The 16913-nt window shown below is 39.9% G+C and overlaps 1 protein-coding gene across 3 annotated transcripts in view; it reads right to left on the reverse strand.

Annotated features, from left to right (window-relative positions):
- The window catches only part of DNAI7 (dynein axonemal intermediate chain 7), a 77611-nt gene extending 66878 nt beyond the window's left edge, over positions 1 to 10733 (reverse strand). For 2 of the 3 annotated variants that reach the window (XM_023585046.3, XM_004479932.5), the window contains exon 1: positions 10586 to 10733. In XM_023585046.3, the coding sequence (XP_023440814.1) occupies positions 10586 to 10588 (3 nt within the window). In that variant the 5' untranslated portion in view covers positions 10589 to 10733. Of the gene's footprint in view, positions 1 to 7640; positions 7659 to 10585 lie in introns of all 3 variants that reach the window. The other variant, XM_004479931.5, reaches the window with a different exon arrangement.
- Between the last annotated feature and the right edge of the window lie 6180 nt (positions 10734 to 16913).

Here is a 16913-nt window from a genome sequence, read left to right on the forward strand (position 1 = left end):
GCAGCTATCGGTCCTTCATTCCTTTTTATTGCCTGATATTCCATAGTATGATAGACCACATTTTGTTTACCCAGTCATCAGTTGACGATCCTCTGGGTTGTCATTGTCAAGCATTGCTATTTAACTCTTTTTAAACCCACATGTTATTATGATGATTATTGTTTTATTCTTTACAAATATAACATGAGCTGCTGGGGGCAAAGTCGGTTTTTGTTTGCTAGAACATTTTTTATTTCACTCTTATTTTTTAATAAAAAATGTAGGTGCTACAGAATTCTAGGTTGGTAGTTTTGTTGTTGTTGTTGTTTGTTTTGTTTTGTTTTTTTGGGGTTTTTTTTGTAGCACACTGAAGACATCTGTCCACAGTCTTTGGCTTCCATTGTTGCCAGTAAGAACAAAGCTCAAGTTTTGCCCAGTTCTGCAAATACCCTCATGGGATTTAACAGTTTGTGAGTGTTTTTTAACAAGATAGTTTTGATCTCTGTTTATACATTTTAGTTAGCATTATTTGTTGTTTTCTTTAAAAAGTTGGTTCCAAAAATCTTAAGCTGGATTTGGAAAAACCAAAATAACACTTTTGATTAAATTACTTTATCTTATCACTTGCTTTAATTATAAGTTCATCAGAACCTTGACAGTAGAGCTTTACCTTATTCAAAGCATAGAAAATGTCAACCAATCACCTAACTGGGAAGTCTACTCTTCAAAGAGAAACTACTCAGCCATATCAGTCTTACTTTCTTATCAGAAACAGTCTGACTTCATTTTTCAGTTCAGCTAAATGTGTTCATGCCCGTTCTTGTCACAACCTATCACAGTTTTGATTATGAACCAGGTATGAGTTGATCCATTTTCTCATACATTGCTTCTAAAGGATGGAACTTCAACATGCTGAACTTAATACCACTTATATGTCAAGACTGAATGCTCCATAGACAATGGAACTCAAAATTTTAGAAAAAAGCTTGCTGTAAACAGTAGTGTTCCTAAATTAAAATAGGATTTAAAGTACAGATATGGGCAATAAGGGCCCTCCTTTTGTCCACTCATCACAGTTCCCCGCCTGGAGGTACTTGGATACCATTTTCAAGCAATTCTAATAAAATCAGTTTTTTAAAAATACTCAAAATTTTGTAAAATCTCTTCACCATTGTATTCCTGAACAAGAATTTGCATATCAAAATTTCCTTAACAATGCCATTTTCTTCACTGGAATAGTAGTCATAAATTATTAACTGGGAATAACTGGAAATCATCTACATATTCATCAATCTGTCAGGCATAACTTACCTTCTGCAAATTTTACCACAATCTAATCAATACCTTCTGCTATTTCACGTATTCTATGAAGTACAGTGGTGCCGGAAAGCCAACTTTGATGTAATATAAATGCGGTGATGGATCTTTTACCAGTATACTAGGTATTACAACCATTTCTACAGTCTTACTCAATTTCCCAGCTTTTATAATTAACAATGCTAATTTAAATTGTTATATGAAGTTTCAAAGCAAATTGAAGGTCTGCACAAAAATATCAAGTTCATTTATATTTTCACTGATATCCTAATATTTCTTCATTAAAATATTAATGGTATTATTTTTAGAGTCTGGATGTTTTATCAATAAATCACACTGGGAGGTTTTTTTGTACCACTGCTTGATAATCTCATGTGCAGTGTTGCTAAACAAAAATTATCACCATTCCTACCACCCCACACTACAATATATAGGAATTCAGATTACCTCAATACTTCTAATGCCATGCTTCACCACTTACAAAAAGACAGTGAGCAGCAGCCCTGGTGCCTTGATTAAGGATAGCTTTGCCAACACTGTGTTTTGAGTTGTCCCTTTGTTCACATCACACACTCTGGGGCAACGCACCACAGTTTTATTTAGAATGGATGAGAGAGATTCATGCTTTGTAAGGCAGAAGGGTGACTGTGGAATGGCGAAAAAGGCAGGATTTCTTGGCAGATTTTCTCAGGAAAGGGTACATATGGAAACTGATGATCTGGAAATTGATTTCCATAAAATTTTCTGCATCCTTGTATCCCTTGGAGAATCTCTGTGTAGCCCTGAGAATGTGCTTGCCTTTCAGAAGTAGGTAGAAGTAAACACTTCTGCCATAGACTAGGAAAGACCTGCTTGGGGAGATAGTGTAACCACTGACTACAGCTGACTTAATTACTGTAATTTATGTTAACTGAGGGATTTATAACACTGCTGTAAGCAGAAGCCTTCCTTGCTCCTCATTTACAGCCAGTTTGTTTAGCTTATTTCCATGCCTTTACTTGCTATCCTATGCTGATTTACAGCTCTGTTGTACCCTGTAACCAAACGCTTGCCCTCTTTTACAGTCAGTTCTTGCTTACCCCGCTGGCTTTTGACAGTTTTCAAGGACTTCTTGGCCCACAAATGCACATACCCTATTAACTATTTATATATAACATGTATATAACTATATATATACCAACTTAAATAACATCAGCATCTCCACAGGTCCCTTTGTTTGAATCCCATAAAAACCGTGAGCTCTTTAGACTTGGGAAGACAGATTTGAGCCAGGTCAGGCTCCTGTCTCCATGCTGGTCAATCCTGCATTAAAGCTTTTTCTTTTCCCAATGTCATGGCCTTGACTTCTGTGTCATCAGGCAATATGCCCTTGCCCAGGAACAACTGCAAAAGCTACCTAACTGGTCCTCCTTCTTCTACTCTTGCTTCCCTGAAGTTCATTTCCACATGGCAGTCAAAGGGACCCTTTAGAATGTAAACCAAATCACGTTCCTTCTGCTTCCAACCCTTCCAGGCTTCCATCAGGCTCAGGATAAAATCCAAACACTGCACCATGGCCTCTCTGGCCCTACCTGAACCGCTCCTGCTTACCACCTGGACATCTTCTCTTTCGGTTTCCACCATCCCCCTTTATTCTGACCTCACTGGCGTTCTTAACAAGGTCATCCCCAACTAGGGGTCTCTGCTGCAGATGTTTCTTCTGCCTAGAATGCTGACCACCCCCCTTCCCACCCCAGCGATAGGTATTGCTTCACTCAGATCTCTTCTCAAATTTTACTTCCCTGACCACTGTGCTAGTTTCCTAGGGCTACTGTGGCAAATTACCACAAACTGGGTGCCTTGAAACAACAGAAATTTATTCTAAGTTCTGGTGGCTGGAGGTCTGAAATGCAGGTGTCAGCAGGGCCATGCTCCCTCTGAAGGTTTAAGGGGGACTCCTGCTGATGGCTGAAGTCCTTGGCATTCCTTGGCTTGCAGGTGCCTCAACCTCTGCCTGTCTTGCCATGTAGTATTCTCGCTGGGCATCTGTGTCACTGTGGCCAGATTTCCATCTTTTATAAGGATACCAGTCATGCTGGATTTAGGGTATGGCCTCATCTTAACTTGAGGAATCTACAAAGACCCTATTTCCAAAGAGCGTCACACTCACAGGCTCACTGGTCAACGCAGTACAACTCTACACAACAGAACATCACCATTACTCCAGCCTCCCTCATCGCTGAGCCTTTACTTGATTTTCTGCTTATTCGAAGCTATCTGAAATTGTGTTATTTATTCCCCCTTCCCACAAAAATTGTAGCTTCACGAGGCAAGGACCTTTTTCTTGCTTTCTGCTGTTTTCTTGATGCCTACAATACTGCTCAACTGATGAGTAAATATTCTTCCATATGTTTACAAAGACTTTAAGACAATTCATTCCTGCCTTGCTATGGGAGCAAATAATAGAAACATAAAAAGCATGGTACACATATTCAATGGAATATGACAACTGTGAAAAGGAGTAATCTCAATGTGCTGAAGCATAAAGGTCTCTAAGGTTATACTTATTCCACAGAATCAAAGATGTCATCAGATGTAAGGTACATCTTTGATTTATTACTACCAAAGAAAAGGAAATAATGCCGCAGATGGGAGTCTAACAGGAGGTGCTTGGATACAGCTAGTTATAGGTACAGACAAATGAACCCATACACAAAAATCGAGAGCAAGGAAATCTGCATGTCTCAACCTTGATATTGGATAGAAGAAAAAAAATTTCCCCAAGAATTTAAATCACGACCAGTTCATGGGGATTTGCAGCTTGAACTCACACTTTCAGTGTAGTCTGAAAAACCTCAAGCAGAGAATTTAAAGTAATATCAGAAAATAAATAAATAATAAAGTAGCATCATGTTGGTAGTAATCCCAAGTGACTGAGAGAAGCAAATATCCTCTCTGGAAGAAATGGATCTCAATCTAGTCCTACAATGATAGAAAGATGCCATCACCTGTAAGATATATCTCAATTTCAGAGCTGTGAAAATGTGAAAAGACTAGTATCCCGGAAGTAATGAACTATAATATGAGTGTAGCAGTTTGATATCATTGATGAATTCCAAAAATGAATATTGGATTATGTTTGTAAACTGATCTTTTCCTCTGGACATATTAGATTATATTGGATTCATAGGTTTACTTAAGTAATTATGTAAACCTCTTGTGCCAGTAGAGAGCATTGAGTTCTTACACTTCGGTGGATGGGGACTCACAGATACAAGGCATGGCAAAGGACAGAGTTGGAGGGTTTTTGATGTTGGAGTTTGATGCCAAAGCCTTAAGCTAGAGCCCCAGGAAGAGACAAACCCTAAGCATGGAAAGAAGTAAGCCCTGGGAAGAGAGCAACCCAGGAAGCCTGAACTCTGGCATATGTTGGCAGCCATCTTGATCCAACACGATAGACTTTGGTGAGGGAAGTAACTTATGCTTATGGCCTGGTATCTGTAAGCTCCTACCCCATATAAATACCCTTTATAAAAACCAATCCATTTCTGGTTTTTAGCATCAGCACCCCTTTGGCTAATATGGAATCTGGTACCAAGAGTGGAGTAGTGCTTTCACAATTATCAAAATGCTGGAACAGTTTTATAAATGGGTAAGGGGTATTTTTTGTAGGAACTGCGAGATGCTTGATGGAAAAACCTAGATTGCTTTGAAGAGACTGTTGATAGAATATGGATGCTAAAGAGACTTTTTATGATGCCTTAGAAGTAAATGATGAAACTATTATTGGAAACTGGAAGAAAAGCAATCTATGTTTTTTAAAGTTGCAGGGAAATTAACAAGATTAACTCCTGGTGTTTCATGGAAAGCAGAATTTGAAAATGGCAAGCCTGGGCATTTAACTCAAGAAATTTCCAAAGTAAACCCAGAGAATGCAGCTTGGCTTCTGCTTGCAGCTTATAGCAAAATGCTAGATGAGAGAGATATGCTGAGGACTGAACTGCCAGATACAAAGAAAACAAAAACCGATTCTGGAAATTCCAAGCCTCTGGAAATCAAGTTCCCAAATGAAAGTGCCTCACTGGAGGACTTGAAACTTGTAAATCAAGATTGAAGATGCAGTTATGTTGGAAAGACTTGTGGAAAGTCTTGCTGTCTGATGGCTTGGACCTCTGCTTCCTGCATGCTAAACCAACAAAGTTTTTGAGAAAGTTTTATGAGCAAAGCCACTGCCAGCTTGAACTAAAAGGGAAATGGAAAGGAGATATTGAAGGAGAAACAGCTTTAAGAGGAAAACCATGGAAGCTGAGATCTGGAATTAAGACTTCACCTTGGGCCAAGAGAGGAACCCCACCCATGCATACAGAAAGGGTAAGTCTGCCCCAGCAGTTGAAGAGGTGGATGTTCCTGTTTGATGTTCTGGGAGAGTTTTGCTGCCCCAGTTCACAGAGAGGGTGGAGCACATTCCCCAAGGATTAGGGTGGTTAAAGTCGGCAGCCCGCAGGTCTGAGAGGGGTGGACCCATCCCCCAAAGGTTAGGGAAGGCCAGGTGGTCAACTTATTGCTCTGAGAGGATTGAGCCTGTATGCCAAAGGTTAGGGGGAATGTTGTCTTCATCTCACTGTATTAGGGGGGTTAAGACTCTAACCCAAAATTGGGTAAGGTGTGGCAATTACCCCAACACTCATGAAGGGAGAGGTCTGGAGCTTGGTTGACACCCAGATGCTTGATGAGGGTGGAACCAAGAAAAAGACCATTGGGCAAGCCGGAGGAAAGGGTAGGTCCCCATATGGCCCCAAGGAGAAGAAACCATCTTCTTAAGAATGACTCCCAGACTTTGAAATCAAACAGAGGATTCCCTGCAGGTTTACTGAACTGTAGAGGACCCATGACTCATGTTTCTCTCCCAGTTTCTCCTTATTGTAATGAAAATGTTTATCCTGTCTGTCCATTTGTGTATTAGAAGTAGATGAACTGTTTTGTAAGTTTCAGAGGTCTATAGCAGACAGGACTTTGCCCCAGCACAAACTGTATCTCTTTAAACTGATTGTGATATGATTTAGTACTTGCATTGTAACTAATTTAAGTTTTTAAAAAATATATTATAATGTCTTTTTGGAATTCAGAGGGTAGAGTGTAGCAGTTTGATATTATTGATGAATTTTTAAAATATTGGATTATGCTTGTAAACTGATCTTTTCCTCTGGGCATATTAGATTATATTGGATTCATAGGTTTACTTACTTAAGGAATTATATGTAAACCTCTTGTGCCAGTAGGGCTTTGAGTCCCCACACTTTAGTGGGTGGGGACTCACAGATAAAAGGCATGGCAAAGGACAGAGTTGGAGGGTTTGTCAAGTTGGAGTTATGATGTTGGAGTTTGATGCTGAAGCCTTAAGCTAGAGCCCTGGGAACCCAGGAAGCCTGAACTCTGGCATACGTCAGCAGCTATCTTGCTCCAACACATGAAAATAGACTTTGGTGAGGGAAGTAACTTATGCTTTATGGCCTGATATCTATAAGCTCCTACCCCAAATAAATACCCTTTATAAAAACCAACCAATTTCTGGTATTTTGCATTAGCACCCCTTTGGCTGACTAATACAATAAGTAAAAATGGAAGGTACTGAAAGCTCTCATATGTGGAAAGAAACAGGATGTGTGTGTGTGGGGGGGTGTATGTGTGAGTGGGTGTGTATGTGTGTAGACACAGCCTTTCCTGTTGAGATAATTTATAGAAAGATTCAAGTGGTTCTTTTGGGAAAGACTTGGTTGAAAGAAATTTTCCATTTTTTAGTGCTTTTAATTTTGTACCATATGCATTAGTTTTTTCCTCAAAAAAAAAAATCCAAAATTTAAAAAAGTCAGAAAGAAGTGTTTTCCTTACTATAAATTCCCTTTAAAGACTCACTTCATCATGAAACCATAATCCTTAAAAATAGAATAACTCTGTTATTAATAGTAGTAAAAATTAATAATATAATTAACACGTGATTTGCTCCTTGTATATGGTTTCAATTTTTATAGGAAGAATCTTACCGTTCTCTATGGGAAACAACACTATAAACAGAATAATCCAAAAGCATTTATTTAGCACCCACATGTACATGATTATGCACCACAGTAATTTGGAACACTGAATTTTCAGATTTAAAAGAATGCCTTCTAGGATTTCACCATCCAAAGCAAAACATAGAAGTCCAGACAAACCAATAAATGATTGTGGAGATGCATTAATGTCTACAAAGTAAGCTTAGTAAACCCTATAAATTATAAAAAGACTAATTAGAAAAACATTTAAAAATTCTGTTGGTATAACCTAAGTGCTTAGGAAACTATTTTGAGAAAATAATTTCTACCCACCTTTTTTGCTTTGGGACCCTAAAAGTTGGAGGAAAAAAGAACAAAACCTGATAAGTCTTTAAAAGAACTCAGATACTTTTAACCAAAGCATGATGGTAATATAAGATGCTAAAAATTAGGGGAAGTTGGGTAAGGGGCATAGGGAACTCTCTGTACCATCTTTACAACTTTCCTATAAATCTAAAATTATTCCAAAATAAAATGGTGGTGGTGTTTTTTTAACCTATTCAGACAAAAGTACAAACAAATCTAGAAAAACTAAGATATTTCATTCATGGAAGCATCTTTTATAAATAGACTTTAAACTTTTTCTTATGATGAATCAACCAATAGTCCATGTTTGAAGAAATGTCCTATCACTAAATAGAGTATCAGGCAAGAAGACATTAGATTAAATGATTTTCAAAGAACAAGAAATCATTGACTAATTATTGGTACTAATGACAAATTTGCAGGTGTAGGAATGATCTCATAAAGAAATAACCTTCCAGTACAATTAGATTGACTTTTATAGAAAAGGAATCAGTTATTTAAAGCTGGCAAGGCCATAACAAAATGAAGATTCTTTAAGCAGTATATTTTAAATCAGATCTGCATTTTCTGGAAATTATTTTGTAAACTGTGGTATTAAAATAAAAATTTACAATTACAAATATTTTTCAATACCACCACTTGTAATTTCCTGATTAGGCCCACCTGTCTCTTATTTCTGGTAGGGATTTGTATATCTGTGACTATGAGATTAGACACTTCCCACACTGAAAGAGCTATCCATGAGAAAAGCTGGTCCAAGCCATACATTTCTGTATATATAAATGTAAAAATTAACAATTCAGTATATCAGATCTTCATGACGAGTTGCATGTATTTCATTAATTCATTAACAGCTATTTATTAATGATTTTCATACAAGGCACTGCAGTGCTGGAGACAATACATTTGGGTTCTATTTTTACTATGATATTTGCTATTAATTAAAGTTAATATATTTCCATCTTGAAATAAGTACTGTGCGGCAGACTTTGTCAACAGCACTGCCCCATTGTCCAGTAGCCGCGTTTCAAAGATGGGCTGACTGTCGTACACACTGCTTTTGAGTATGAGCTTCGGTGAGGACACATCCTCAGCCCTGCTGTAAACCACCAGACGTACCATCACGTACTGCAGTAGTCCTCAAAGTGGAGGCCCTAAGAGTCACATGGGAGGCCTGCTAAAAATGAATATCTGGGGGGCTCAAAGTGTACACATCTTCCTCCTCAACCTCCTTGTGATTCAGTAGATCTGGAATGGGTTCCAGGAACCTGCAAGTCTAACAAGTACTCCAGTGTACTAGAAGCAAATGTCTCAAGGACCACACTTCGGGAAATACTGTAAAGGGATCCAAGAGGAAGAAACCTAAATAACCCAGGGGAGAGTAACAAACAGGTGCTGACTGTTCTCCAATTTATCAATCTTAATTCTGCTTAAAGACCACTAGCATTCTGTTCTCCTGGCCGGAAACCCTCTCCACTTTGTATTTGTTCCCCAACACTAATGGTAAACTCAAATGCATATTAAGACAGCTTAAACACCATCTTTCTTCCCTCCGATTTTCACTTCCTATTTTAGATTACCCCATGATATACACTTCAATTGTTACAGTTATAAAGCGTATTGTGATCAATTTGTTTTGTTGTCTCCCATAACCACGGCTTCCATAGTCATCTTCCTTTAGCTTCAGTCCAGTTCCAAGCACAAAGAATGCACTCCATCTTTTTCCTTAATTGATTAATAATTAACTAAGTAATTACATTCTCCACTACCTCTGGTTTTAATGAGAAGAAATCTTGATGGAAATTACATATGAGAAAATGACCAGGGAGATAATGGCATAGCTACATGTTGGCCTGTCTATTTGGAGAAAATGTGACTGTTGAGCTGGGGCAGAAAAAGGAAAAGGAGACACTTTATGATATTTAATAAATGCAGGGCAGTCTAAGCACCGTGAATCACAATTCAGAGCCCCAAACAAGACCACTGAGCAACACTGTTTTCCTTCCTCTTGACCCAGCTGCCAGCCTTACTCCTGGTGCCTCTACCCGCTACCAGTCCTGCCCTATCTTGTAACTAACCGCGCAGCCCACGGGAAGGCAGAGAAAAACTACTCAGACTGCAGGAAAAAAAAAAAAGAGAGAGAGAGAGAGAAAATATCTAAATATTAAACTCATCCCCGATCTCCTCCTCCCCTCTCCCCTAACCCTGGCTACTCCAGGGCCTAGGTGGCCAGATTCTAGGTAGCCCAATTATCTCAAAAGGGAAAAATTCCGAACCGGTGTTCCTAATCACACCTGGTAAATCCCTCACCCATCTCGGTGAACCAAACTGTCCTAAACTCACCTAACCTCAATAAATCCCCACCCCCCTGACCGTCTTCCAGGCTTTTCAGCCAACCCTCCCCCAGGACTTAAAAAGTCGGCTGTCCTTTATTTCCAGGGAATTGAATTCTCTCTCCTTGGAAGAGCGGCCCCTGAGTAAAGTCATCCTCGCCAGCTTGGCCTTGTGCGTTGTCGTTTTTTCTTTGAATCATATAAAATAATTTTTCAAAGCGGAATAAATTGCACCAGCTTTCAATTAAACGCTGAGTTACCATAAAAAGGCTCATTTCCGCCAAGTTGCGGTAAAAGGGCAATTTAATGGGAAAGTCTGTTATTGAAAGTTGGGACCAAATTTTACGTTTAGCGGCAGTGAGGTGTAGGATACCCGCGGCCACCGCCGCTTTGCCAACACCGGTTCGGGACTCCCCGCTGTTCGCGTGACCCGAGCCCCGCCGGCAAGGAGGAGAGGCAGACCCCCCCCAGTCTGAGTCTGTCCGGAGCCCGCCCGCCCCCTCTAACATGAGCCCTGACCCCTCTGGAGCAGAACCAGCGCTCGCCCCTTCAGCCGGCCCCCGCCCTTGGCTCGCTCACCATGCTGCGGCCAGCAGCGACCCCCGCCACCTCCGGGTCCCAGCTCCCAGCCGGGCGAGTAAACGCTCCCGGGTTGTCAAGGCGACAGGCCCCGCCCCCTCGCGCCCCAGGTCGGCGCAACCGCGCTGGGGTTCTTCCCGTCGGCACCGCCCCCTTCCTGACAGGTCTCCCCACCCCCGCCGCCCGGCTGCGCGGTTGACGTCGCGAGGAGCCCGAGCGGCCCGAGGCTTTTGCGGCGGTGGCGGCGGCTGCCGGAAAGCGCGTGAGTCGGCGGCCCGGGCGCTGGGCTGTGCGGATCCAGGGAGCCCGGGCGGTTGAGGGTTTCCCGGGCGAGGACTGACGCGAGTGGGAAGGTTTCTCGCGTCTTCCGCCGGGACGGGCGCTCCCCTCGCTGATCTCCCAGAGGGCGATGGGGCGAGACTTCGTGCGGGTTTCGAGGAGGGGGCGGGTCGCTGCCCGGGGCGCAGCGGTGGAGGCCCCTGGGGCAGAGCCTGGGCTCACAGTCAGTGGTCGTTTTAGGTAACGAGGTCAGCAGGTTGGCGCGGAATAGGTTGGTTCTTTGGGGATCCACGACCTTCGGATTCGTCTCTCTGGGCGTAGAATTGTTTACTTTTTGTGCAAGGCATGTGCAAGTTGGGAATGACGTGAAGCAGTTGCTGGGTAAAGTTTTCCTTACAGGTGAAGGTCGCCGAGGCCCAGCCAAGTCTCATGAAATTATTTGCCCAAGGTCACAGACTCATTGTACTAACCAATAGCATAAGCGCCAGGATTTCAGACTCCTCCCCACAGGAGAGAAAACACTGGCACCTTAAAACAACAGGAAAACTAGAAGACGTTAAGTGGGCTGTTCTTCCAAAGCCTACTTGAATTCTCTATATGATTCTAGGACCTAAGCCTTGTTTTAGCATACCAGGATCTGAAATACTTTTAAATTTACTGGCAACACATCCTCATCCTTGAATCGTAATTTTGTAATGCTCCGTCACTTCCAACTTCAAAGACTGACTGTTATTACAGTACCAACTGAGCTAGTATTTGATTGTGGGCCAATTGTTATTCCTATAGTAACAGTAATTCCATTTGTGTAATAGTTATGACATCCCACTTTCAAATTCTTGTTAATGAGATAAAAATATTATGTCAACTTCATATAGGATTTTGATTGAGTTTACCATAGCTTTTTAGTATGGAGGTAAGCTTTTGTTTTACATTAGTTTTTCAGCAATACTTGTTTATGATGCAAAACTTAAGTCAACTCAAACTAGGATTAATGAGGGTGAGGTGTTATGATAGTCCTAAATTGCCTTCCCATGGTGGGCCTCTGGGGGAGAGGTCTTGCTCAAGCTCTCATCCTCTCACCCTCCTGCAAAGGACGAACTGCTATGGGTGTGTTAGATTCCAAGACTGGACTGGGTTCTAGGGCCACTGTGATACCAGTAAGCTTGGTTCTCCTCTGGTATACCTCTCCCAAGTGGTAAAAAAAGACTCGTCTTAATTCTCTCTACCTTCAGACAGGCATAGTACCTGCCCCTTCTGAGCAGGTGATCTCCTTTCCAATCACTTCTAGAGGACAGCTTCCAGGCCTTTTCCAAGCAGTATGCCAACCTTAGGGGCAAAATCTCTTGGTGCTGGCAGATATGTTGAAATAAATTTTTGTGTGAAGCTTTTAGGCCTTAACTAGTTTAGAGAAACATGCTTCACCTATTTGAGACAATTCTACAAGAACTGAACCAATAAAAACGTTGTACTACCTTTCTCTGCCAGTTTTCTTCACCTTTACTGCCACTGAGACCTCATGGAGAAGAGTAACAATGGCATCCTTAGGCATGCCACACTGAAAGTGGGTATTAAGCAAATTTAGGTATCCATAATGCTGAATGCAAGGCTCCCATTCCTCTTCCGCCCTTTGGCGTTTAATAGGCAAACCCTCAGAAGACTTGCACACACTTCTGTGGGGATGGGGAATCCGACCAGGCAAACAGACCCGAGATACTCGCATCAGCAGTTCACCGTAAAGGGCCCACTCAGATCACCTCCGTGAAGCTCAGACTCCAGAAGCTTCAACCGTGTATGCAGGTCTTCTCAATTGCTTTTTGGTCCCTTTTCTCTTGAGAGTAGACAGGAAAGAATTACCAAATTTTGAGGAAAGCTCAGAAGCAGAAAAAAGCAATTTGGAGAAAACCAGAAAACTAAAGAAGCTGCTAATGAAGTCAGAAAGAAAAGTTTGTTCTGCTACATTGTGTGCTTGTGAATTAGCGCCTAGCTATAGGGGAATTATATAAGGAAGCAGTTAGTTCTTAAGAGTTTTTGTTTTTCCTAAGAAAGGGGAGCCAGAAAAGCAGATTTATGAAATTGTGCAAGAAAGGAACAGCTCTTTGCTTAGGTGCTGCACTGGCAATAGGAAACTTTCAGCTCTATTTTAAGAAAATTTAAGATGAGAACTTACACCAGTTTCCCCCCATATTTGTGCAGCTATTGGCTTGTGGTGGGTTCAGCTCCCTACTCCGCCCACTAACAGGCAGCCCCATGGTCTACTGCTATGTGCATCTCAGCATCTCCCAGCCCAGCTCGTCAAGAGTTTTGCCAGCATCTCTATTTTGTCCTTTTTTTGTGTATCATTGTTTAATATTAGAAAAGTTGTGGGTTTACAGATTGATCATGCATAAAATAACAAATTCTCATTTACTACCTTATTAACACTTTGCACTGATGTGGAATATTTGTTACAATTAATCATAGCACATTTTTATAACTGTACTGTTAAGTCCATAGTTTAACTTAGGGTTTACGGAGTAGTGTAGTTCCATGGATTTAAAAAAAAGTTGAACTCTATTACCACATATACAATCTAACATTCCCCTTTTAATCATATTCAGATAATATATATATTTCAGTGCTGTTAAATGCATTCACAATGTTATGCTACCTTCACCACCATCCATTACCAAAACATTTCCATCGTTCCAAAGAGGAACTTGATATTTTAAGCCCTAACTTCCCATTCTCTATCCTCACTCCATCCCCTGGTAACCCATATTCTAGATTCTGACTCTCTGAATTTGCTTATTCTAATTATTTCAAATCAGTGAGATCATAACACATTTGTGTCTGGCTTATTACACTCACCATGTCATCAAGGTTCATCCATGTTGTCGCATATATCAGGACTTCTTTCCCTTTTAGGGCTGAATAATGTTCCATTATATATTTTATTTATCCATTTTTTGGTTGATGGACACTGGGTTATTTCCATCTTTTGGCAATTGTGAATAATGCCACTATAAACATCAGTGTGTAAATATGTTTCAGTCCCTGCTTTCAGTTCTTTGAAAGCCAAACTGTCTTTCACAGCAGCTGTACCATTTTACATTTCCACCAGCAATGAATGATCTACTCTGTGACTTTTTAATAGTTTTACTGAAGTGTAATTGGCACACATAAACTGCACTTAAACTATATTTATAACTTATATGTATTCACCTATGAAACCTTCACCAAAATCAAGATAGTAAACATCTACACTGCCCCAAACATTCCTCATTCCCCTTTTTTATCCCTCCCTGACACCCAACTCGTTGGTTTTTTTTTTTTTTTTTTTTGGGGGGGGAGCATTTTTAATATCACTGTGGTAGTCTCCAGCGATTCAGAGTAATCTGAGTGGTTCAAATTAGCTTTCAGTGTACCTATGTTTTTAGTGCTATGTTTATGTTCCATAGGATGAGTGGTCTACTTCTTAAATGGTTTAGGGAAAATATTAGTACTGGTGTTGCAAATTTTCTGCAAGACAAACTTTCAAAATAAATATGACTACTGAGGGACATAAAAATGTATATAATGGTTTTCTTAAATCACATTGCCGGTGAAAATGGGAATTACAGAATTTTAAGGGAGACTATAAATTACTTTAATATTTACTTTGGGCCTAGCATGAACTAATGCTTATGGTGTGAGGAATTTTATGATTTAAGCCCCACTACCCTAGTTAAGTAGGGCGCATTATTTTCTATGTTTAGGCGGCCATGGTGCCCTTAAGTCACCTCCTCTGCCTAGTAGCATGTAAGGAATTACACAAGAAAAGCATGATCTTTCCCACTGGATGTTGCCTATTCCTCATGCACCCCCTTATACAGGGGTTCCTGCCCTTTTTTGTTCCACGGACCCCTCACTAAGTCCCCAATCATATCTCAATCACAGGTACAGACCAGATCACAAACATAATCCAGAATCTACTTTTGGAATTCATAACCATATCAAACTGGTTCCTGCCCTTTTTTGTTCCATGGACCCCTCTCTAAGTTCACACAATACTGTGAATGATTTAATAAGTATACCACACCCACACCAATACGTCCCCACAAGAATAATGCTTTTTTGAATTTCATTTCAAGCTCATAGACACCAGCCCTTATGGATTTTTCCTGTGCCCTCTTAACCACCAATCTTACTTTCCAGTCCATTAATTGCCAGCCTGCGTGACTCACACAGCTAGGTCCTCCTAGTCTTCAGCCTCTCTCAGGATAGCAATCTTGCTAATTTGATGGCCCCTGTTCGCTGAATGATCTATCTAGCCTTGCCTTGGGATAGCAGGGTAAAGACAGTCTTCCTTTCGATGTTTAGAAAGCCAAGCTCAGAAAGGTTAAGTAATCTGTACAACATTATGCAGCTGGGATTCATATTTAACTCTGATTCATTCCTCTGTGGCATAAAACTAGGTATACCTATACATCTGTCTCTGATGTTCCAATCTTCTCCCTCTCATTACCTAATTTCCTTCAAATGACTTTTCACACAGGTAATAATTATCTTGTTTATTATGTCTCCGCTAGGAGATGGCAGTTCTTTGAGAGCAGGTATCTCCATCTGACATGTTCAGGGCCATAACCCAGTGCCAGTGCTCAGTAGACACTGAATGTAAAAAAGTTACCAGTTTCCCAATCTGTAAAATCCTTTTACTTTGACAGTGCAGTCATTTGCAAAAATTTTTCCTTTTCATCAGGTATGTTATACATAAAAGTGGATACTTTCCATGATAAATGAAAATGGCCAATTCTTTAAGAGGAGAAGTATTGAATCTTTATAAAAATGTAAGTAGTTATGTTGCCAGATTTACAACTGTATGTTATTATATGACATGGATTGTTTAGAAATCTATAATCTTTCTTTTTAAGCTGCTGCATCTTGGAAGAGACTATCCAAAAGGAGAGGACTATTTTAAAAGGCGACTAAAGAATGTTTTCCTTAAAAACAAAGATGTGAAGGACCCAGAGAAGATCAAAGAACTGATTGGACGGGGTGAATTTGTAATGAAAGAGCTAGAAGCCTTATACTTTCTTAGGAAATACAGAGCTATGAAACAACGCTATTATTCAGATGTCGACAAAACTAACTGATCATTATTACTATAATTTGGCAGAAAATCAGTGCCAGCTGTTTATATATACAAAATATAAAATAATACTGACTCAAAATGGACAAGGTATATATGTATTAAAAAAACTTGAGCTGCCTTACTGAACTAAAATTCTATGTATTTAGAGCTTTAGCAACACTATCTCAATTTTTACACTACAGTACTAATTTAGCTATATGATGTCACCAACTACATATTATAAATTTATTAATGAAGACCCAATTTTGAAATGAAAATATAAGGCAATGTTTTTTCAACTTTATGAAGTTTTAGTCAGTTTTTCTTAGCCCATTTCTCCATTTTATTGACAAGAGAATGTAATGTAATAGACACTTCACTCAGCAAAATTTCTTGAACATTTATTCCCCTTAACTTTTAAAGGACTAACTTATTTTTTACCTAATGTGGTACATTAATAGTATATATTCAAGGTTCACTACACAACAAATAGCACCTCATAATGATTTACATGCAGTCATAGAAATAATATGTATGGAGTTAGACTCACTTCTGACTTCAAAACACCCTGCCAGTAACTGGCATTAGATAAATATAGGCTCTTCAATTATTTATTTCCATTATCAGTTTTGCTGCTGGCTCCTTTTGGCCCTTAAATCATCTGTTAGGCATCAGTTAACTTCTTTGGTAAAAAGTAATAAAGTTATTCTGCTCTCATCATCAAGACATTTATTTTGCATCTGCTTCTAAATGAGTTAACATGACTATGGACCTAAAACCTAACATGGTTTTGGTAAATGTTTAAAACTTTTCATGTTCACAGCACCCTTCAAAAATCAAGAACTATGAAACTTACAATCTGGAAAAAAAAAAAGTATAGTACAGACCCTGTGACTTCTAAAGTATTCCATGGCAATTGCAAGGCAAATCAAGTTTCTATCAAGAAAATAGACACTATCA

The sequence above is a fragment of the Dasypus novemcinctus genome, chromosome 20 (genome assembly GCF_030445035.2).
Source record: "Dasypus novemcinctus isolate mDasNov1 chromosome 20, mDasNov1.1.hap2, whole genome shotgun sequence".
NCBI lineage: Eukaryota > Metazoa > Chordata > Mammalia > Cingulata > Dasypodidae > Dasypus > Dasypus novemcinctus.